The sequence below is a fragment of the Cetorhinus maximus genome, chromosome 11, assembly GCF_964194155.1.
Source record: "Cetorhinus maximus chromosome 11, sCetMax3.hap1.1, whole genome shotgun sequence".
In the NCBI taxonomy this organism is placed as follows: Eukaryota; Metazoa; Chordata; class Chondrichthyes; order Lamniformes; family Cetorhinidae; genus Cetorhinus; species Cetorhinus maximus.
In genome coordinates, this window is record NC_135889.1 from 12,933,540 (window position 1) to 12,958,441 (window position 24,902).

General features: G+C 43.2%; 1 protein-coding gene across 1 annotated transcript in view; it reads left to right on the forward strand.

The window, feature by feature from the left end:
• Positions 1-24,902, forward strand: part of LOC144686400 (partitioning defective 3 homolog B-like) — an 877,073-nt gene that overhangs the window by 497,809 nt on the left and 354,362 nt on the right. Inside the window, exon 16 of the mRNA XM_078551550.1 lies at positions 1,382-1,426. Within this exon, the coding sequence (XP_078407676.1) occupies positions 1,382-1,426 (45 nt within the window). The remainder of the gene's footprint in view (positions 1-1,381; positions 1,427-24,902) is intronic.

The following is a 24,902-nucleotide window of genomic DNA, read 5'->3' on the forward strand; positions in this document are numbered from 1 at the left end:
GGTGAATAATGCAGACGCATTTAATAGGAGGCTGAAAATGTAATAAGGGAGAAAGGAATAGAAGAGTATGCTAATACGGTTACATGAAGGGAGGTGGAAGGAGGCTCGTGTGGAGCGTAAACACTGGAATGGACCGGTTTCTGTGCTATAAATTCTATGTAGCTCCAGGAAAGGGAAGGAAGACCAAAAACAAAGATAACTTGGGCGACTGTAGGAGATTTCATGAGTCTGGTATGGTTCGTGAAACCAGTGTGCAATTTTAAACCTTCCTGGTGCCCCTTGACAGTAGCTGCTTGAGTGTTGTATTGCAATTGCAAAACACAATTTCACATTTAACAACGTTAAATAACACTGGATCAAAGTGAAAATATAATCTGTGGACACTGAATAATTCATGCAGTTACCTGTTACTTGTTCTGATTAACATACATCGCTGAATTTGTTTGTTTACATTAATATTTAAGTGTGTGTGCTGTGTGCAAATGTAAAAGCTGAGCATAGTTTGCCCTAAGGACTCAATGTTAGTCGGTAACTGGGTGCACCTCCTGGTGGCTTGGTACCTGAACCAATTGCCTTCCTTTCCAAGTGTGAAAATGATCAGTTGAATGATTAATAAAAAAATAACGTGAGGGGAAACTGTGACAGGCCACTTTTCCGGTATGACTCCTTGAATACTTGTCTTGCTGTGGAAGCAGATAGAAAGAGAAAAATTTGAGTGGCGACTTTGGTTGGCAGACACAGGCAATGTGTCAGGAGCAGCAAATGAGAAAAGTTAGGATTGGATTTAATGGCGAATTAGAGTTGATAGAGCAGACAACAAAGGGACTTGGAGACATGGGGAGCAATTAGCATGGAGGGGCTGTCATGGAATGTGAAAAGAAAGACTTGCATTTATATAGCGCCTTTCGTGACTTCAGGAAATTCCAACACTTTTTACAACCAATTAAGTATTTTTTTTGCCGTGTAGTCAACGTAGAAAAGACAGCAGCCAAATTGTACACAGCAAGGTCCCACAAACAGCAATGTGAGAATGACCAGGCCATTTATAATGACAGTGCTTGAGAGATAAATATTGGCCAGGATGCTGAGGAGAGCTCACCTGCTCTTCTTTGGAATAGTGCCACGAGAATTTTTATGCCCACCAACAAGAGCAGATAGGGCTCAGTTTAATGTTTCATCTGAAAGAGGGCACATCCAACAGTGCATTACTCCCTCTGCTCGAATTTTGGCTTACATTCTGTGCTCAAGTCTCTGGAATAGCTCTTGAACCCAGAGCTTTCTGACTCCGAGACGAGAGTTGTTACTGGCTGAGCTACGGCTGAAGGGAAAGACAGAAGGTATTCTGAGGAAATTTTAAATGGCTTTTCTTTGTGTGTTTCAGTGGCAGATGAGAGCAACGTTGGATCTCTGGCAATGTATCAATACGGTAAGACTTTGCAGTAATTCATTCCCTTCGGTCCAACGTTTGGCTTACCCTGTGTTCACTCAAAGCCTGTCTGATTTATTGAGCTACTTGAAATTTTTTTTCATAAAATGTTCTCTGTTTTCCACAAAATATGGTGCAGAAGTCAAACCTCCAATCTGATTTTTTTTTTCCCTTTAATATTGTGGCACAGACTCATATGGTGTGAAATTTGGAACCATGTCGGCCGTTGTGTTTGGCGTTCAAAATGATGTCCACTACGCCAAAACACACCAGCTAACGCCCCCTCTTAACCTCACACAGCTAAACCCACTTTAAGCAGCAGGAAGGACTCCAAAACCAGTGCTATATAAAGGGATCATTAGTTAGTAGCTGGTTGATCTCTTCTGGTTGTTGCTTTGATTCTGAAAGTGTTTGGTGCTTTCTATTGTTGTTTAAAATTGCTGACATTTACAAGGCATGGCAGATGCTGACTTCAAGGCCTCTATGCAAACCAGTTGCTCCCAGATATGTGTGCCATTGTAGCCATTCCCCTTGCAACACAGCATAACTTGTAAAGTGAACAGAAGCCACATGGAGCAGGGCCAGTTCCTGGAAGAGGGAGGAGAAGGATGAGCGGAGGCCAATCTATCCATGGTTATTCAGGGAGCAATTATCCTACCTGAGCCTTAGCAAGGAACAATAGGTTGAATTTTACTGCAGCAAAATGCCTGCGGCCCGGGAAAGTTGATCTCAATAGGGCCTCCAATTATTTAAGTCAGCTCCTTTCGTTAGGCAGCAGTCTGCATATCACCCCGCCATTAGGAAATATACCCATCAGCGGGTCTGCATCGGAAGCAACCCAACACAGCTCCACACTGTTTTCCTAGCCTGAAACCCCTGGACCAGGAAAATTCTGCCCAATGTACGCAGCATCTACACTTCAGTAAGGATATCCTCCCTGAAATCTGCCATTGCTGCAGCCTCAGAGCGGAACCACATTGTCAGTGAGGTGACTGTGGCCAGTGAACTTTCATGCATCTGGTTCCTTCTAGGCTTGGACTAGCTTTATTTGTGCTATCCCACAGTTTGCTATCTACTGTTCCATAACGGAGGTGACTGAGGCTCTCTATTCAATGAGAGCTAACTACTTTTCACACTTCCCTTGCCAGGGAGAAACAGGTGGAGCAAGAATGTGGTTTCACGAGGATTGTAAGCTTCCCCATGGTGAAGAGTGATATTGGCTGCTGGCATATCCCTATTCAGGTGCCGCATGTCAAACCTGCCCTATACTGAAACCGATAGGGGATTTCACTCCCTCAGTGTCCAGCTGGTACATGCCAAATAGGCAGACAATCATCCTGGTCAATGCTCATAATCCTGGCAGCAGTCATTGTACCTTTATTCTGCAGCAGTTGTCGTGTTGACTGCATTTAAGCCACCACAGTAAAACAAGGGGAATACTACTGGTGATAACAGTTATCCCCTGACCTCATGGCTGTCAACTCTAGTATGTAACCTACACACATGGGCACAGTATGCAAACTATGACAACTGTGCTGCCACACACCATGTAGAGCAGACCATTGGTGAAAATGAAACAACGCTTCTGCCGCCTGCAAGCCCTCAGTAGTACTCAGTTGTCGAGATTCCTCATGTTCTGCTGCATGTTGTACAACCTCACCATCGTGCGGGGACAGCCCTTGACACCAGCTGTATGGCAAGAAGCTTAGATGAGGAGCAGGAGCACGAGAAGAAAGCGAGGAGGGAACCCAAACACCCTAGCCCGGCTGTCCATGAAGAACTCATCCCAACACAAAGCAGGTGACCGGCCTGGCCTCAGACTGCACCACATCATCATGGGCAACAGCAGTCTGGGCTGGTTGGCTGACAGACAACAGCAAGGGCACTGGTGAACTGACCAGAATGGGAGGATGAATGTTATCAGTTTGAGCCTCAGTCACTCCTCTGGGGCACTGCCTCAACAATCCTTGTAATTTTTTTTCAAAGACAGATTGCTGGACTGCTGTGACACCATGCAAGCTCCTTGAACATTTTAATCCACAGGCATGGTGGCGGCAGTCTAGCCTTGCATGGCAGCACAGAATCACAGAATCTCACAGTGCAGAAGAGGCCCTTCAGCCCATCGAGTCTGCACCGACATGTGAGAAACACCTGACCTACCTACCTAATCCCATTTACCAGCACTTGGCCCATAGCCTTGAACGTTATGACATGCCAAGTGCTCACCCAGGTATTTTTTAAAGGATGTAAGGCAACCCGCCTCCACCACCCTCCCAGGCAGCGCATTCCAGACCGTTACCACCCTCTGGGTAAAAAGGCTTTTCCTCACATCCCCCCTAAACCTCCTGCCCCTCACCTTGAACTTATGTCTCCTCGTGACTGACCCTTCAACTAAGGGGAACAGCTGTTCCCTATCCACCCTGTCCATGCCCCTCATAATCTTGTACACCTCGATCAAGTCGCCCCTCAGTCCTCTCTGCTCCACCGAAAACAACCCAAGTCTATCCAACCTCTCTTCATAACTTAAATGTTTCATCCCAGGCAACATCCTGGTGAATCTCCTCTGCACCCTCTCCAGTGCAATCACATCCTTCCTATAATGTGGCGACCAGAACTGCACACAGTACTCCAGCTGTGGCCTCACCAAGGTTCTATACAACTGCAACATGACCTCCCTACTTTTGTAATCTATGCCTCGATTGATAAAGGAAAGTGTCCCATATGCCTTTTTCACCACCCCACTAACATGCCCCTCTGCCTTCAGAGATCTATGGACACAAATGCCAAGGTCCCTTTGTTCCTCAGAACTTCCTAGTGTCATGCCATTCATTGAATACTTCCTTGTCAAATTACTCCTTCCAAAGTGTATCACCTCACACTTTTCAGGGTTAAATTCCATCTGTCACTTATCTGCCCATTTGACCATCCCGTCTATATCTTCCTGTAGCCCAAGACACTCAACCTCACTGTTAACCACCTGGCCAGTCTTTGTGTCATCCCCAAACTTACTAATCCTACCTCCCACATTGTCATCTATGTCGTTTATAAAAATGAACTTGCCAGGTTGCAGCTGCAGCTTCTACTGCCACACTCAGCCTTCTGGTGGAAGTTGCTTGTGCTGCAGCGGCAGCTGAGATGTTAGACACTGCACCGTGGTTGGGCCCACAAGTACGCTGATGGAGTTGGTCACCACTTCCATGCCGGATAGGGTGGGCTCCAAGCTCTGTGCAAAGCCCTGTACTAAACTGTTGCTCCCTTGACATTGATCGCAGGCTTCCCAATGGATCAAACATTTTGTTGTGTATACCCATCAGCCTTCTTCTGTAGGCTGCCCCATTGAAGAGCTCGCCTGGCCCTTTACAGCAGAACTCGCACATGACTTCAACCTCTGGCCAGCTGGCAACTGTGTTGTCCTTGCCTCCTACCCTCGCTACAGGCCACTTTTGCCTGGTGTCTCACCATGTGTAGATCCTGCTTTTATGCTATTCTGTAAATTACATAAAGCGTCACTATCAGTGCTGCTGGCTACGTGCATGAAATTGAGTGACAGTGTTGTGTCTTCTGCATCACTGTTTTCTTACTGCTCCTTCATTGCCTGACCAGGCTGCACTTCTTGGATACCTGAAAGGAGAAAGGCACAAGGTTAAGAACGTGGTGCAGGGAATGGGTGGGAAGTAAGCAGCATATGTTTACACCATCTGCAGTTTATAAATAGGAAGAGATTTGGGATGAGGATGGTGGAATTTGAGGAGGAGGATTAGATATGAGGATACCATCATCTTCAGTGGGGTTTCAGCCCTCCCACTGGTCATTGTCTCAACAATAACCATCCCAGTTCAGACTTGGCTAATTCCTGGGATTAAGGTATTGCCTTTATGAGGAAAGGCGGAAATTAGAGGAATGAGAGGTGATCTTGTTGAAACAAGGCCACAATCAGATCAGCCATGATCTTACTGAGCAGCAGAGCAGGCTCGGGGGGCTGAATGGGCTATTCGTGGACCTAGCTCTTATGACCAATAATAGCCAGCCACTGTCTCCTGAATGGGGGTTAGGACTTGCAGACACACCTGTCTCCCTCTGGTTAGCTCCTGCTGCCTCCAGCTGTGTACCACCTTTTCCTACAAGAGAGGGAAGTGTGTCAGTGAGTGTTGTGCAATCTGTTTGGCTGATGCGACTGTCGTGGTTGAATAGTTTGCAGCATCTGCCGGGTGTGAGGCTTGCAACAGTGTCAAGTGCATGAGGGTTCGGTGGAGCATATGAATGCCAAGTATGAGTTGTGCTTGTTGGAGATTTTTGGTAGTTGAGTGATGGAGGTGTGGTGAATTGAGCAGTGTGTGGGGCAAGTGGTGCAGTTGGTGGGATGTAGTATTTGAAGATAAATGAACTGGCCTCAGCCACTCCTATGAGGTCATTGACCTGTTTGTGGCACTGCACCCAGGCCCCTGGGGCTTGACTCCTAGCATTGGCATCCGCATCTGTCCAGTGCCTTCTGAGTATGTGTCTGGAGTGTCTCCTGGTTCCCTGTGGACACAGGACATCGCTCTTCCTTTGCACCTTCACCACAGAGGCCTCCAGTGTTCTTTTGAGAGGATGACGATGCTAGAGTGAAAAAGGATGCATCTTTTAAATCAGATCTTACGGTACATAAACCTTCCTCCTGCAGAGAAAAAGGAAAGAAAGACTTGCATTGATATAGTGCTTTTCACAACCACCAGATGTCTCGAAATGCTTTACAGCAATGAAGCACTTTTTGAAGTGTGTCATCACTGTTGTACCCTGAACTGCACTGTTATTTGTGGTCATGTGCTTTGTTGTGGCATCATGCTGATTTGTATTCTGTTCTTTTTTGAGCCTCTGTTAGATGGATATTCTCTTAGAGCCAAAATCTGCACACACTTTGTGTCTGTTTTGTTTGCTAACAGGGACAGTGTTAGACCAATGATTCACTGGCAGGTTAATAAGCGAGAGGGTAACTCAGTGACTTAGTTTACATTTTATCACATCTGCTGTGAGGGCAAAAAATGATTCATTTCATTCTAGGTTATTCCCCTGCCTGCCATGTTCCTCGAGGAAATAGAAAAATCGTTAGCAAAAAATATAAAATCTGTGCAGTAGAACAAACTTCCTGTTGTGATCGACAGGGGGATAAAGCAGCTGAGTTTTTGGAGCAGTCTGTTTTACAACTGATCCTGCCACAAACTCCCCATTGAGGCAGTAATATCCATTTAATAGCGCATCACATTGTGATCCATATTCCCCATTCTCATCAGTGCACAGCATAATCTATCAAAGGGACATCACTGTCCCTGTAACTTTATTAGGCAAGTTTTTTTGTTCTTAATCTATTTATGAGCACGAGTCATGTTGTGTTGCTTGTGGGTGATGCCAAAATGATACTCAACTTCCAGAACAGAGCGATTAAAATTCCCCACAAACAGGGTGTTGATGCTCTTGTATTTATTAGTTCCTGACTGGAGCCTAGCCAGCAGAAGTATCCTTTCTTCGACCTGTCCTGCTTTGCAAACAATAAAACTCACTTTGCCAAACAGGTTTCCAGTATTGCATACTTGATATCGATTTCCTTTTACCTGTAACCGATCAGCACCTAATTTATTTGCAAAGTTAAAATCATACTGAGCTGGATATGGTTGGACTGGGGCATCTCACGGTGATCCCCGTTAATTGGACTTTTCTCTGCACCTTTCGTTTCAGCCCATAATTATTTTACGCCACAACTTGTCGGAAATGCTAACTGCTAATGACACAGTGAGGGCAACAGGACATTTGTTACCCAAGTGACCGACAGTTTATTTCCTTAAGCAATGTGTCAGGGGGCTAAGAACTTGCAGTCTATATTTGTATAAAATATATATATATCCTCATGGCCAATTTCTAACATTTAAAAAACAAGACAAAGACCCTTTTTAAAATGGCCAAAGCTATGTCTGTCTGTGACTGTGGGCAAGAGGGGCTGTTTGGCAGTATCGAAGAAATTTTCACCTCGTTATACCTGAAGGGACCCTAACGACCCTTGAGGGTTGCAGAGACTAAATTCAAAGGGAACTATACATTTTATCTACATTTCACAAGCCAGGCTGGCCAACTGGAGCTGACTCGTCTGCCAGAATAAAGAGCCCTGCAACCTCCCTCTAAGACTTAATAATTCGAACAATAACAATCTCAGGGACCCAGACAAAGGGATACACACCTTTTTGTCGAAGCCAAAGTGGGGAGGTGGGAGTCATGTGACATGACGCCCTCCCCTTCCCCTCCACCTCCACCCCCCACTAGCTTGTGGAACCAGTAATATTGCCTTGTGGAGCTGCAAAGCTCAGTCTGCCACCTTCCATCTGCCAAGCAGCAGCTCAGAAAAAGGGCTTTGTCTAGGTTTGAATGCTTGGACCCCATCTACACTGTTCCGACTGGAACTTCTGTACCATTGTCTTCATCACTGCGTGAAACTCTACTGGAAAAGGGAATTATTCAGCATCAGTTCAGCCTGCTGCCTTTTGTGTAGGAATGCACCATGGGACTTTGATTCTGGACTCATATGAAACAATAATCCTTTTCTCTGTGGTCTTTGCCCTGTAACTCTCTCTTCCTCTATCCCTCTTTTATTGTATGAATGCACAGGGGACTATGTTGTGACACTCCTCCCACATTTGAGGGTGTGCAAGTAAACTAACTCTGAGTTTACCCTACCTCGAGTTTGCTGTGGGGTTATTAATAAACATTGGATCTCACCAAAACTGAAGGGTTAGGAAAGTCGCCACGGCTTATAAAGAGGGAAATCAAAATCAAAACGCCTTTCTGTTTATAGATGGGTGGTGAGAGGAGCAACCTGGGCTGTTTAACATAACTTTCCCCCTCCTCCCTCCTGTCCGTAACAAATTAGATTTCGGGTTTGAGAAAGAAACAGGAGAAGGAAATAAGATGAGTTTTTGAGAAAAATTGGGCACGTGGAGAGAGGAAGGAAAAGAGATCGAAAGGAAAAGCAAGAAAAAAATTGTGTTTGACATACTTAAAAAAAAATCTCAGAACAACTGAAGGAATGAGACTGCACAATTTAAATTGTCCACTTCTTGGGTCAGACGGATGGACTGACACTGCATTAATAATGAAACCTCGTTAAAAATACTGGGGGAGGCCAAGGACAAGATGGCGTTTGTGTGACGCAAACAGTGTAGCATTGTAAATCCACCAATGGGTTTGGGAATTGTGTAGCACACGCTGTATCTTTTAATCGCCTCCTGTAACTGGCTGATTTGCACATTAATAACAACGTGTGCCGATTTTTTTACAGCAAGATCCCATCGGATATAACAAACTGGAGTGCATGATAATTATTCTGTTCCGTGAAATACTTGGATCTTCAATTCCAATATAAATAAAAGCCTCAAAAGCAAGGGATCCCTTAAAAGGTCCCAGTTTATTCCTGACCAGTACGAGTCGGTGTACCAACAATATGAGGCTGGGTGTGGACCAAGTGCAAAAAAGATTTACAAGAATTATAACCAGATGGAGAGGATATAACTATCAGGAAAGATTGAATAGGCTGGGGCTCTCTTCTTTGGAAAAAGAGAAAGCTGAGGGGGCAACCTGATAAATTAGAAAGGCATTGATAGCGTAGATATAGAGAAGATGTTTCTGCTGTGGGAGAGACCAAAACTAGGGGCCATAAACATAAGATAGTAACTCATGAACTCATTAAGGAATTCAGGAAGAGCTCCTTTAACCATAGAAAGAACCATAGAAAAGTTACAGCACAGAAGGGGGCCATTCGGCCCATCTTGTCCATGCCAGCCCAAGGACACCCATTCTAATCCCACCTTTTACCCAGAGAGTGGTTAGAATGTGGAAGTCGCTACAGTAAGGAGCAGTTGAGACCAGATACATTAAATGGGAAGCTAGATAAATACATGAGGGAGAAAGTAATTGAAGGGTTTGTTGATGGTTTAGATGAAATAGATTGTGAGGTGATTCAAATAGAGTATAAATAATGGAACAGATCAGTTGTTCCTGTGCTGTTAGATTCTATGTAATCCTATGTAACTGCAAACTCTTTCTCAGTGTGCTTGCATCAGTGACTTTGCTTTTCAGTTTTGCTCTTTAAAATACATTTTGCATTTGCTGGGCTTTGCTTTGGAGCTCAGCATTCCATCCATCTCACGATGAAATCACTCTGATCACACGGACACGCCAGGATGACACCAGCCAAGAAGGGAGGGAATCCCCTTTCAGTGCATCTGTTCAGTAGCATTGCTGGCAGTGTGTTTAGCCCATTCAGAGATCCTGCACTGGGACCTCCGTGTCTGCCAAGCACTTTGTGGTGTTGTTATCATTTAACGGAACTGACCTGTAGAGTCCTTCAGTGAGAGTCGTCGTCTACAATTTTCAGGAGCCTGTTTACCCCAGAGACCCCAAAATGTGTAAAAAATGAAGAGTGATACAGCTGGAAATTATAAGAATTACAGATGTAATTGTTGTTTTACATTATCCAGTGTACTTTTTATATGTGTACATGTATATATGTATGTGCATATAAGGTATACGTAAGGATATGTCAATTTGTGTGTGTATATATATAAATAAACAAAAGCAAGGAGGAATATCCTGGCTGCAAGTTAATTGTGTATGTTCAGGTGAGGTTCATTACTGTGCTGAAGCTTCACTTTTGGAGATTACAATGCCGTCTGAACCCACTTCAATTAGATTACAGCCTTGTAATTCACTCCCCGCTGCCATCCACTCCGTATATTCTAGAAATACGTCTTGTTAGGGAAACCTAAAAGAATTGGAATTAGATCAGTATGTGAACAGCAGCTGGATTCAGTTACCCAATCCATCCCTGCAAGTGAGGAGCAGTGTTATTAATGCCGGTGATTCCTCCAGTTTCCCTGTGATAGATTAGACCTTAATGTTTGGCAGCGTGCATGCGGAATGCAGTTGTTGAGGAGATGGCAACAACCTCATGTTCAGCAGCTCCAGCTTTTTTTTTTTGACGTGCTCTTGACTTTCCAATAAGGAAAATGTCGGTCATTTATTCTTCTCTTCCAGATTAACCGTCATGCATTTTTATTAACAGAAAACTGCACCTCATTAAGGCACCAGCCATTCTTCCAGCAGCTGTACACTCTTTCAGATGTTGTAGCGTAAGAAATCTGCCAATTTATTTTCTGTTATTTCGGCTTTCTTAAAGGGATGCTGATGCTGGTGAAATGTGTTGTTGATTTAGCATGGCAGCTGACTTGACAAAGAGAGTTGGTGCATTTTTTCCTTTCCCCAGAGCAAGCTTTTCTAAAGACTGAGCCTGACTTGGAAGTTCCTCAATAGAGTGATCTTCGCCCCCTTTTCAATTAAGAACTGAAAGCAAGGGAGCAAACCAGATGCACCCAGCGGTTTCATTGTTTTGGCTTTCAACCTGCAGTTCAAACGCCAAAGTTCAAGTCCCAGCCTCACCTAATGTTTGAAATTACAACCTGCCCTGAGGTATTTATAGCCGGGGGTGCTGATATCAGCAGAGTGCTCCTGACTTCTGGCCGGATGGAAAAGTCTGTCAGGAGCACTCTTGCTCTTCTGTAATGAGGGGATGGGGTCTGTCCATGATCAGTCACACTGCGGAATTCATAACAGAAATAAGAAAAAACAATTGTATATTTATTTAGCACCTTTTACAACCTCAGGGTTCCCCAAAGCATTTTGCAGCCAATGAAGATCCCGGTGTTCAGTTCCATTCACAATTCCTCAGATAATGAAGAGGCCTGTGCCCCCATGCAGCAAGATATGGACAACATCCACGCCAGGCAATGATCATTTCCAACAAGACAGAGTCAAATCACCTCCCTTTGACATATATTGACATTAGCATTGCTGAATATCCCAGAGAATCATCATTGATCGGAAACTTAACTGGATCAGCCACATGACTACCATGGCTGCAAGAGCAGGTCAGAGGTTGGGTATTCTGCTGTGAGTGATTCATTTCCTGACTCCCAAAGCCTTTCCAAAACCTACAAGGCACAAGTCAGGCATGTGATGGAATGCTTTCCACTTACCTGGATAAGTGCAGCTATTAAAGCACTCTAGAATATTGACATCATCTTGCGGGATGAAGCACCCACTTGATGGACAGCCCATCGTCAGCTTAAGACATTCACTTCCCTCACCATCAGCACAAGATGGATGTAATGTGTGCTATCTGCAAGGTACACTGCTGAAAGTTGCTTCTTCAACAACAAGGCTTCTCCTCCCAAATTTGTGACTTCTACCAACTAGAAGGATAAAAACATCAGGTGCATGGGAATGCCACCACCTCAATGCCCCTCCAAGTCACACATCATGCTGATTTGGAACTATATTGTAATTCCCCCATCATCGCTGGGTCAACATCCTTGAAACCCCTAATAGCACTGTGGCAGTACCTTCAATACATAGATTACCTTTGCCTTCTTGTGGGCTATTGAGATGGACAATAAATGCTGGCCTTGTCAGCAACGCCCATATCCTGAGAATGAGTGAAAAGGTACCAGTTGAAGTGCAGTCACTGTTGTAATGCAGGAATCTCAGCAGCTAATTTGCACACAACACCCTCCCACAAGGAGCAATGTGATAAATGGTCAGAACCGGCATTAAGTGTTGGCTGAGCGATAGGAATTGAAGGTGAGCAGAGGTCAGCACGAGGAGTTCACCTATTTTCTGCATTTCAAGTCCAGGGAGGGCTTTAGAAAGGGGACATGAAAATACAGTTTTCCCACACAGCGCAGTGACATAAATGCATCTTTTTACAAATAGTGCAAAGATGATTTGTGTTGAGACATGGAGTAAATTCTCTGTCATTTTAATTGAAGGGCTGAAGAAGTTTGTATAGGTAGATACAAGCTGGACATCTTGTAGTGACAGCAGAAGGAGGCATGACCGAACGATAAGTACGCGAGTTGGAAGGCACTAAGGGCTATGGTAGCATTATGGTTATGTTATTGGACTAGTACTCCAGGACCTGACTCATAACCCAGAGACATGGGGCAGGATTTTCGGCTCGTCGGGTGGGTGCGGTTGGTGGGCCCGGGAGCAGCTGAAAGGTCCCTGAAGGCAGGGAGCTGAACAACTTTAAAATCAAAAGTAAAGATTTTTAAAATCTGAAAAAATTGTCCCAACACGGGACTCACTCACAATAACATGAACAGAATAAAAATTCTGCCCAAAACCAAAAAACTTATATTTTTTATTTAATTGCTAAAAAATCAAAAGGCCACCTGGGCCGATTCGCCTGCCCACCAACTGTAAGGTTGGACGGGCAGTGAAAAATGTGTTTAAATTAATTGATTAAGGGCCTTGATAGGCCTCTTAATTGTCGGTGGGTGGGCACGCTGCCGACTCTTGCGCGCGCCTGCCGACCGAAATATCGGGCGAGTGCGCAGTGACGTCGGGACACTCGCCCGACGTCATCGCACACTATTTTACTCCCGATCGGGTCGGGCGCGCGCCAGCCCACGGGATGTAAAATCCTGCCCATGAGTTCAAATCCCATCATGGCAGTTGGGGGAATTTCAATTCAAGAAATTAAATAAAAAGCTAGTATAATAATGACCATTGTAACGGCTGGATTGTTGTTAAAACCCCATCAGGTTCACGGATGCCCTTTAGGGGAGGAAATCTGCCATGCTTGACTCGATGTGACTTCAGACCCACGGCAATGTGGTTGACTCTTAACTGTCGTCTGAAATGGTCTAACAGGCCACTCGGTGGTATTCAGGAAGGAGGCTCACCGTTTTCTTCTTGAGGGCAATTGCGGGTGGTCAGTAAATGCCGATGTTACCAATGTTGCACACACCCCGTGAGACTAGCACCAACCAACATCCAAATTTCAGAAACAGGAAGGTTAAAAATGAACACTTCCATAGACATCTGACTAACACTCATTTAGCCTATTGGATATTCTGCTTTCCCAGCTGCACTAGTTTTACCCCTTCACCAAGGGAGTTAAAGGTGGCTTCAATATGAAACTGCTGAAAAGGCAAGTTGCAATCAATTTCTCCAGTGCAAGTAAGAATTTCCAGTATAAACAACAGAAAAAGTCCCTCTTGAACAGGAATTTATGCTACCGCCATTAATATTGATCCAATTACTGTGTACAAAGCATATCCTGTACCGAGTTACCTTGGATTTGGCAGCCTGATGAGGGTTTGCATTTTTGAAGCTGCTGTTCCTAATAATGTGCCCCTTTGCGTTGCCAATAGCTTGGGGGCCTGAGTGTACAGTTTGGGAAAGGAAGAGGGTTATGTGCCAATAAAGTGACACATTTTTTTTGCTGGGTTAATCTGTTACAGCATTTGCTAAACCACTTTCAGGCATTTGCTTTTAACCTTTCATCTGCTGGCAGCTCCAGGGAAATCTATACTCCCTGGTCAGCCATTTTTTGTTCTAAAGAATTCAGGTTGAAACACTGCAATAGTGAAAAAAAATTCCCTAATACTAGAGTAAGAATCCAAGTCAGATGCCAGAGGAACTTCATTACAATAATAACATTGTACTACTGAAACACATATACTTCTGTTCTCAGGCACATAAGCTTTTAAAAAGGGAAAGAGCAAACATGCATTTATATAGCCCCTTTCACAACCTCAGGATGCCAGATATAACCAAATATATTTGGTATAGAGCCAAGGCAGTGAAGAACAAGACAAAGTAAATAGTGCTAAAATTCTGTTAGTTTCCTCTTGATGATTTAAATTTTGGTGGGGTTGGGGGGTAGGCTAACATTTCATTATTCAATAATTAAAATTAAGCAAATTTAAATCATTAAATCATTTGGATTTAAAAACCTCAAATGTAAGCTATAACAAAAATAAAAATAACTGGAAAAACTCAGCAGGTCTGACAGCATCTGCGGAGAGGAACACAGTTAACGTTTCGAGTCCGTATGACTCTTCAACAGAACTGAGGAAAAATAGAAGAGAGGTGAAATATAAGCTGGTTTAAGGGGGGGCGGGACAGGTAGAGCTGGATAGAGGGCCAGTGATTGGTGGAGATTGCCAAAAGATGTCATAGACAAAAGGACAAAGAGGTGTTGACGGTGGTGATATTAGCTAAGAAATGTGCTAATAGGTGACATTAAGGGTAGAAAGCAGGACGAGCAAGGTACAGATAGAAGTAAGCTATAGTTTTCTTCCTTCACTGGTGGCTGTGCCTTCAGACCCCAAGCTCTGGAATTCCCTCCACAAACCTCTCCACTTCTACACCAATGCTGTTTAAAAACTACTTCTTTGGCCAAACTTTTGGTCACCTGGCACAATATCTCCTCGCTATGAGACTCAGTATTAAATTTTGCCTGATAACCCTCTTGTGATATGCCTTGGGATGTTTTACTATGTTAAAAGTGCTGTATAAATGCAAGTTATTGTAGTGCCCTGGTTACCATGTCAGATGGGAGGCTTTCAAGCTCTGAATTTGAAAGAAAGAGAAAGATTTATACAGCCTCTTTAATGTCCTAAGGATGTCCCAAAGTCCTTCACAGCTAATGAATTACTTTTGAAATGGAGTCATTGTTGTATTGTAGATAAACGAGGCGCAAAGCAAAGTCCCACAAGCAGCAATGAGATAATCAACTGAAGTATTTTTGGTGGTATTGGTTGAGGAGAGAACTCCTCTGCCATTTGTGTCCACTGGACTGTGCTTCAGTTTAATGTCGCACCTGAATGACTAACGCAGCACGAGATTGCTTGCTCAAGTCCTGTGTGGGTCTTGAATGATCAAACTCTGCAAACAATTACTGTTTGTTTCTTCACATCCATTTCAAATTGTTTATCGTCCATGTCAATGCAATTATTCATCAGTAAGCACGTCAAAAACATATTTGTTGCTAACCCTGGCAATTTCTCTGCAAGATCCGTGGACTCCCATCTGGCATTAGAGCTGCTACTGGTAAACAATGTAATTGTAGCAGAAACTGGTGAAGGAATGCTCAAGGCATCAAATATTTGTATACATGAGCATCTTGGGAGCGCAGGGCTGATGCGGGTATTGCATGCTTTGCCATATGGTAATTTTTATTTCAGATCTCAGCATGCACAGTATTTTGGTATTATTTTATGCCATATAGTAATTGTCTCAATCTGTGCATGTATCTTTTTTATACGTCCATTTGTGCATGTCCTTCTGTGGATGTTTGAATCTTTCCTAACACTTTTTTTTTGCACCTCTCTCTTTCTCTTATACACATCTGTCTTGCGCCTTTGCCTATGTATCATATCTAGGTGTCAGTCATGGCTGAACAGCAGCACAGTTGAGTCAGAAAGTTGCAGGGTACAAGTTCCACACCAGAGACTTGGGTATACAGTCTATGCCTACACTCCAGTGCAGTGTTATGGGAGTGCTGCAATGTCAGAGGTGCCATCTTTTGAATGAGATGTTAAACCAAGGCCCTGTCGGCTAGATGTAAAAGTTTCCACTACACTAGTTTGATGAAGAACTGCGGAGTTATCCCTCAACAGCTAAAATTGATGAACTGATCTTTTATCTGAGCTTCTTGTGTGCAAGTTGGCTTTCTTATTTCCTTTAATTACAACAGTTACTACACTTCAAAAGTACTTCGTTGACTGTAAAGGGCTTTGGGACATCTAAGGCTGTGAGAGGTACTATATAAATGCTAGTCTTTCTTTCTTCAGATCTGTCATATCTCACTCATTTTGAGTGAACCATGCAAGTCTTAGTCCTAATGCATCTCATTCTTGAAAGTAATTAACTATTGGCTGTTTGTGTGTTGAATAAATTTGCTGCTGATTTCCCTCTTTTTGATCATAAAGTTCATTGCTGCTATTCCCTAGTGTTATCATATATGTTGATAACACCTCTGTAGAATCATTTTCAAGTTTTGTGCACACTGTGCTACAAATAATCGTTGTGTCAGACAGCAGAGAAGGAGGCCATTTGGCCATCGTGGACTCTGAAGGAGCTCTCCAATTAGTCCCAGTCCCTGCTCTTTTCCAATAGCCCTGCTACATTTTTGTTTTCAAGTATTTATCCAATTCCTTTTTGGAAGTTGCTATTGAATCTGATTCCACTACCCTTTCAGGTACTGAGTTCCAGTTTGTAATAACTCGCTGCATAAGAAAAATTCTCATCTCATCTCATCTCTGGCTTTTTTGGCAGTTTTCTTTAAGCCAAGTAATGGTAGGTTAGATTTTCATATTAATATCAGCAGCAGCGATCTGCACATTGGCACACTTTTAATGCATTACTTACTTTGAACTTTAGGTTCTGCTTTTAGTTGCAGCACAGAATGTGAAACTTGAAATCTGCATTCCTGATCCGAACTCAAATTAAGGGGTTGTATTGCATAAAATTGTGACCTCCCTGATCAGGTTGGCCCTCCCACTGGCTGGTTCTCCTTCAAGTGAAGCAGCTTCTCCCCAGAGAGTCCAAAAGCAGTAACATAACAGGTGCACTCCTTCTGAACGTTACTCCACTGCAGCCTAGTCAAACGTTACTCCTTCAGGACCATGCCGCATTAATGGAAGCTTTCACTTGAGGCTTCTGCTGCCGATTTTAAAACTGGTGCCGGGAGGGAAATTTCTAGATTGAAACTGGGAGGATGGCTGATCCTTGAAGGGAGAGTTGTTGTTTAAGTACCAGACCACGAGAATGACAGAACAGTGGCGAATAGAAATACGCCGGGTTAAACCAGGAAGAAGGGACAAAAATGCATCAATTAATGCCAGTCAATATGAAGGGGAATGCTTTAGTTGGAGAGTCTATTCTCCCCTTGTGGGAGAGTCTAGGACCAGAGGGCATAATCTCAGAGTAAGGGGTCGCCCATTTAAAACAGAGATGAGGAGGAATTTCTTCTCTCAGAGGGTAGTTAATCTGTGGAATTCTTTACTGCAGAGGGCTGTAGAGGCTGGGTCGTTAAGTATGTTCAAGGCGGAGATAGACAGATTTTTAATCAGTAAGGGAATCAAGGGTTATGGGGAAAAAGCAGGAAAGTGTAGGTGAAGTTTATCAGATCAGCCATGATCTCATTGAATGGCGGAGGAGACTCAATGGGCCGAATGGCCTACTCCTGCTCCTACGTCTTATGGCCTTATAGAAGATAGAACCTAATATCAGCAAAGACTGAATAGACTGGGACCTTTTTTTTCTCAAAAAGAGAAAGCTGAGAGGTGACACAATGTAGATCTTCAAAATTATGAAAGGGTTCAATGGAGTAGCCATAAAGAAGATGCTTTCACATGTGGGGGAATCCAAATCAAGGGACCGTGAATAAATGATTGTCACTAATAAATACAATAGAGAATTAAGGAGAAATTTCTTTACCCAGAGAGTGGTGGGAAAGTGGAACTTGCAACTACATGGAGTCTTTAAGATGATCAAGGAATTTGGTATATTTAAGATGGTTCTTTTAACTAATTAATAGGGTGTTTTTCAACAAATCATTCTGGACTAAGTTCTGATTAGAGCAACACTAGTTGTGAAGCAAGGCACTGAGCCAATCCGACAAGGCAAGATTCATGGTCTATGCCAAGTGAGTTGATCTTAATCAAGGGTCAAAGTTAGGGCACCATACTTATCCCGAGGGTCACCAGGCCCACTTTGCAGATAGTGCATTGAGGAATGTCAGCAAGTACAGGCAAAATCATTATGTTCCAAAAGAACTACCCCCCCCACCCCGCCCCACCCAGGCTACTGGCTTTCACTAACTACATTCACACAAAGATGCTGGCTAATTGGGCCAGGTCCTGGGAGCTGCTGGTGCCTGTTTCCCATCAGGCGCCAGCATTTTCAAGAGGAAGGGGAGGATTCATCCTTGTTAATTGTATATTATTTATAATTAATTGTATGCAGGTTGTTGTATGATATTGTATGTGCCTGCATGCAGTTGTAATGTAAAGGTGCGCGGCAGAGTAAGGGTTCAAGTCCGATGGGAGAATAGCACCGCCCACGGTATCGTGCATAGAGTCGCATGGTAATTGACTCGGTGAGAACACTCTAGAAGCAGACTACCTGCATGGCAGCAGCTCCATGCAGGGCAATAACTGGGATCTGTGTCTAGTTCAAGACTGCCAATAAATGATTCATATTTAAACATATAAGTCTCAAGATCTCATCATTGAGACATCAAACCAACCCATAACACAACATGGTGATCAGTGATGGTATACAACATGACGATCATCGGTGGTATACAACATGGTGATCATCGATGGTATACAACATGGCGATCGTCGGTGGTATACAACATGGTGATCAGCGGTGGTACACAACATAGTGATCAGCGGTGGTACACAACATGACGATCATCGGTGGTATACAACATGGTGATCAGTGATGGTATACAACATGACGATCATTGGTGGTATACAACATGGTGATCAGCAATGGTACACAACAGCAGTGATATGAAAGATGGCATTTTAAACGATGAACCCAGAACACAATCCCAAAGTATGAGAAAATAAAAGCAGCTGTAGCCTGATCAGAGAGATATGCACCTAAGAAGGAAACTTGAAGAAATAGTTGATGACCCTTCGTTACAGACTTGGAAGTTGAGGATTCCACCAGAGTGAGTGGAAGTCCATTGTGAGACACCCGAGTGACGCAGAGTGAAGACACCTGCTCAGATCACAAAGACGGGTAAGCACAATCACAAATATTTTAAGACCCCTGAGTGACACAGAGCAAAAAAAAAACTGCTCAGGGTGAGCAACACTATAGAATATTGCAAGACCCTAAGTGGCACAGAGTCAAAGGACCCGGACAGTTCACGAGACAGTGAGCAAAATTACAAAAAAGAAGCTGTACTTGGGTTGTAGAATAGGTGGCAGCCCCAGGGCTCAGCATATCCATCGGGCAGCTGGAGAAAAGCTGCAATATAGCCGGCACCATATAACATGAGGTGGCTGAGCTGAAGTAAAAAAAAAACAATTCTGCAGAGTTGACAGTCTTGAAAGCTTAAAAGTAAAAAAAAACCTGCAGAAATAAAAGTTTTTTTTAAAAATGTGCCTGCCGGAACTCGCAAAGCGTGGGACATTCAAAAAAAGAACCTGCAGAGGTAAAAGAAAAATAAGAAAGAATCTTCCAGAAAAGAATTGCTGCTATTTTATAAGTTTGAAGACTTTAAAAAAGAAACGGGGCCCACAGTCGCCAGAGAGCCTGCCAAAATCATAAAAGCGTGGGAAACTCATAACAAAGAAAACCAGCAGGCTGCAGACAGCCTGAATGAAAAGAAACAGTTACTGCACTGATAGCCTTAAAGTGGAAACAACATTTAAAGCTGTAACTACAAGAAAAACAATGGCCATGGACAGAAAGTTAGAAGAGCCAGACACATTTTGGATAAGGAAAGAGCTAAACCTGATCAAGGAATGGAAGTCTTGGAGAAGACAATCTTTAGTTTATAGGAGAATTACAGGATTAAATAAGGAATCAGAAGAAGCACAAGTTGATAAGTTTTTATTCCTGTTTGGTTCATTTGCTGGTGAAGCACTCCACAACCAACATATAGGTCAATACTCGACAACATTGGGTGAGATTTAAAAGGCTTTGATAGATGTCATAAACTCCAAGTTGTAGAGAGCGCAGACCCTAGAAGCAAGTCTAGCACATCCCCAATAAAGCACTAAGGGTACAAGGGACCCCAGAGAGAGGGCAACTCCCAATAAAGTGCCGAGGGCAACAGAAGACTCCAGAGAGAGGGCAACAAAAAACCCCAGAGAGAAACAAGAGACTCCAGTGAGAGGGAGACAGAAGACCCCAGTGTGAGGAAGACAATATTTAAGTAAACCACAAGACAGTTGTTGACCATGTCAGTGCAATAAAATGCACGAGCCAAAGAGTTTAGTGCAGAAGAAAGAAATGACTGAGAGGCAGAATGTGCAAAAAGAAAATTAAGCTGTTCTACAGGAAAATGTTTGCATCAGAGCTGAACTGGAAGATTTGAAGTGCAAGATTCAAGCTGAGTATATACCTTTGAAAACGCATGGTAGACTGAAATCTTCAATGAACCAAGCTGTTCAAGGTCTGAACAAACAAATTTCAGAGATGACACAAACATACCAGGAGGAAATAATGACCTTCAATTCCACAGTTGGCAAACCAAAGTAGGAGTTGGGAAAACTCAACAAGATGTGTAGCCAGGCAGAAAAGGCATGCAAAGAAGTTGCAACCCTGAAAGACTCCTTAAAGAATCAATATGTAGCCATGGAAAAACATGAGCTAAAAAGGACGTTGAATATTATTTCAGATAAAGCTGTGTTGGAAGTATCAATAGCAACAAAACAATGCAGTGAAGCCCAGAGTGAGTTGGCAAGAGGTCAACAAAAAAATAAACAGTTGCAAGAACAGCTGATTACCCGTCATGATCACATGCAAAAGGACTGCGGAAGCATTCAGCAACATGAAGAAATGAAGCACTAAGATAAAAGCAAAATACCGCGGATGCTGGAAATCTGAAACAAAAACAGAAAATGCTGGAAAAGCTCAGCAGGTCTAGCAGCATCTCTAGAGAGAGAAACAGAGTTAAAGTTTCGAGTCCGTATGACCCTTCTTCAGAGCTCTAAAGAAGGGTCATGCGGATTTGAAATGTGAACTCTTTTTCTCTCTCTACAGATGCTACTAGATCAGCTGAGCTTTTCCAGCATTTTCTGTTTTTTGTTTTGTGATGAAGAAATGAAGACTGTCTGTCTCAAACAGCAGAATGAGCACAGCAGAAGAAACTTGACACTATGCTGACTTTCAGGAAAAAATCACGATGAAGCAATTGAGCCTCGCAAAGAAAAGGAAAACCTGTTGAAGAATCTTCACACGCTACAAGAATCTCTCAGGACAAAGTTTATTCTTCTAGAAAATTACAAAGAGAAACAAAATGAATTTAACATCACTCTGAGCAAACTAAAGAACCGGTTGGCAGAGAAGGTTTGCAATGTTCCGTATTCCAGGAGAATCCGAAAGCTGCAAGAAACAGATTGAAGAGTTGAAGAAGCAGCTGAATGAAAACAAGGAGGCATTGACAGGAAAATCCGTAGAACTTTCCAAGCTGCAGACAGAGAAAGAAAAGACAGAAATGAAATTGGAAAATGTAAATCTGACACTCAAGCGCAAGGAGCTAGAAGAAGAGCGAGCACTGGGTGTCTCAGACTTACTGAGAACCATTGAGTTGTTGAAAAGTGAAATGGCTGAACTTGTGAAACAAGTAGAAATGAAGGCTCCAATTGCGAAATGCATATGTGCAGCAAGAACATGGTGATCGCCATGGAGAAAGAAAATTCGAGTCCTTTCTCGGAATGAACAGAGTGCACATTCCCTGCGGAAGGAATGGGACAAACCCACATCGTCCGAGAAAAACAGATGAGTTATTAACAAAGAGAAATGCAACTTGAAGGAGCATAAAAAGTGAATCAAATGGAGATAACCAAGTACCAGAAACATAGACTACTGCTGCCATTCCTCTAAATGTGACAGACCGAGACGTGGGAGAACTGTCAAGCCTCAAGACAGTCTAAATTCATAATGGCAGAGACTTGAGGTGGGGGAGAAGGGTTAGCAAGTAAAGGTTGTATTGTAAACAGTAATACTCCATTGGAAGGGAAGAAAGGGGAATGTTGTATGATGTTGTATGTGCCTGCATGCCATTGTAATGTAAAGATGCTCAACATAGCAAGGGTTAACATGGGACTGGAGAATAGCACCCCCCCATGGTATGATGCATGGAGTCACATGGTAATAGACTCAGAGAGAACACTCTAGAAGCAGCGTACCTGCATTGCAGCAACACGATGCATGTCAATAACTTAGACCTGTATATAGTTCAAGATTACCAATAAATGGTTCTTATTTAAACATACAAGTCTCAAGATCTCAGCTCTGAGACATCAAATGAACCCACAACACAACACAGGTGATGGATATTAACTGGGGATTCACTTGTTCCTCTGTAAATTGACACAGACTGAAAATGTGCTTGTTGGGTTAGGAGATGCATGTTTCTAATGTGTATTTGTAGATAAATTCTTATAAAAGTATATGAAGATTAGTTCCGGTTCAATCCTTCATTTTCTGGCTTTCTGGACTAGAACTCTCTCCCTGTGAGAGTCAAGTGAAGAAAACGGTGCTTGTTTAAGCTGAGGATAAGAAGTGAGAGGTGAGGAAGATGTCCAGGTGATCTGGTTTCTTTTATGAATTTTACTGCTGACTATGTCGTGCTGCACAGAATTTGTTAAACCTTACATGGACCCTAGAGCATTCTGTTTCTACATGTTCTACCAAGATCATTATTTTCATAGAGGCATTATTGCATCTAGATCTCTCAGAGCAATTGACATTCCCGCTTTAAGGACCCAACTCTGCAGGAAGAGAGCTGCAATTTAAATTTTATGTGGGTGGGAAAGTGGAGCATCAGTGAATAATGATGCACTGAGTAAAATGAGGAAAATCTGAGAAACAAATGGTGGCTGTTACAAGGGAACATTTGAGGGATGGGGGCTTTGTAATGTTGACCTTCATCTTGCTGGGAGTTTGTGATATTTCCTGGGTGGGCTACTTTTTAATACATGAATTTCTTTATGTGTGGAGCTTTCTGCCATGTGGAGAATTGACAGGAATAGCCAAGATGCATTAAAGAGGAAGCTAGATAAGTATATGAGGGAGAAAGGAATAGAAGGATATGTTGATAAGGTCAAATGAAGTAAGGTGAGTGAAGGTTCACGTGGAGCATGCACTTCATTGATTGTCGGGCCAAATGGCCTGTAAAAAAGGATTTTGAGATGCCAATTCTATGTAATTCCGTGGCATCCACTGTTCTGCTAAGCAGTCTTGAAGTGTCTCTTACATCATGCATGAGCGCTATGTAAATATAACTGTTTTAAATCTTACTGCTGTATTTGCCACAGTCGTGTGTCGGGATATGCAGAGGTTCCTTGGCAACTAATCAGTTGACACATATGTACCCGTCAGTACTTGATGGAGTGGAGTCCGTTGCTGAGGGAGGAAGGGGATGATAAAAACTGTTGGACCAGTGCTCTTTTCAGATCGCTCACTGCTATCAATTCGACCTTCCTAAGAGAACTGTAAAACTGCTGGGTCATGTAATTCTGTTATACGTACATTCCATGAGTTCCAAATCCCCAGACTGTACAGACTACAGAAGCAAATAGAATAAGTCTCCATGTTGCATCTTTTGCCAGAATTGGGAGAGAGATCATTTATCTCAAGTATTTTACCAAGAGGAAAGGAACTGTGTTCATGTAGCTTCTTTCATGGCCTTAGGATGTCTCAAGTGAACCTTTTTTTTTTAACCACCACAACTATCCTTCTAATATAGGTAATATGGCAGCCAATTTGCGTACAGCAAAATCCCACAAACAGCAATGGAATAATGATCGGATAATTTGGTTTTTTTTAAGTGATGTAGTTTGAGGAATAAATAATGATCAGGACACTGGAGAGAAGTCCTCTATTCTTCTTCATATAGCGCCATGTGACCTTTTACATCCGCCTCAGAGGGCAGACAAGACTTTAGTTTAATAGCTCATCTGAAAAATGGCAACTGCAACAGTGCAACACTCCTGCAGTACTGCACTGGGGAGTCTCACCCTAGATTTTCAGTTCAGGACTCCAGAATGGGGCTTGAACCCACAACCTTCTGACTCAGGCAAGAGGGCTACCAACTGAGCTACAGCTGACATCGTTAGGCTATTTATTGTGCCTAACTTTTAATAAAACGGCACAAGTTTTACTTAACCATGAATAACTAGTGTTATGGGTTAGCACAGTCTGAATTTCCTTCCTCCTGAAGTGTTGAACGTTATTCAATTCATAGACTCATAGATGTTTACTGCACAGAAGGAGGCCATTTGGCCCATTGTGCCTGCGCCAGTCAACAAAGGTCTGACTACACTAATCCCATTTTCCAGCACTTGGCCCATAGCCCTGGAGGCTATGACAACGCAAGTGAATATCAAAACACTTCTTAAATGTTACAAAAGTTTCTGACTCAACCACCCTTTCAGGCAGTGAGTTCCAGACTCCCTCCACCCTCTGGGTGAAAACATTTCTCCTCAACTCCTCTCTTAGCCTTCTACCTCTTAGCTTAAATCTATGCCCCCTGGTTATCGACCCCTCTAGTAATGGAAAAAGTACCTTCCTATCCACCCTATCTATGCCCCTCATAATCTTATACACCTCTGTCAGGTCCCCTCTCAACCTTCGTTGCTTCAAGGAAAACAACCCCAGCCTATCCAATCTTTCCTCACGTGGTGACCAGAACTGCACGCAGTACTCCAGTTGTGGCCTAACCAGAATTTTATACAGTTCCAGCATGACCTCCCTGCTCTTATATTCTAGGGGCAGGAATTTTCATATGGCGTCATGCTCAGTGGGATCGGGCGGGGGCAGGCCAATTAAGGTCCGCCCATCGTAATATGTGGCCGGTAGCACTCAGCGCTACCTGTGTGGGCGGGGGGAAGCAGTGAGAGTTGGGGATAGC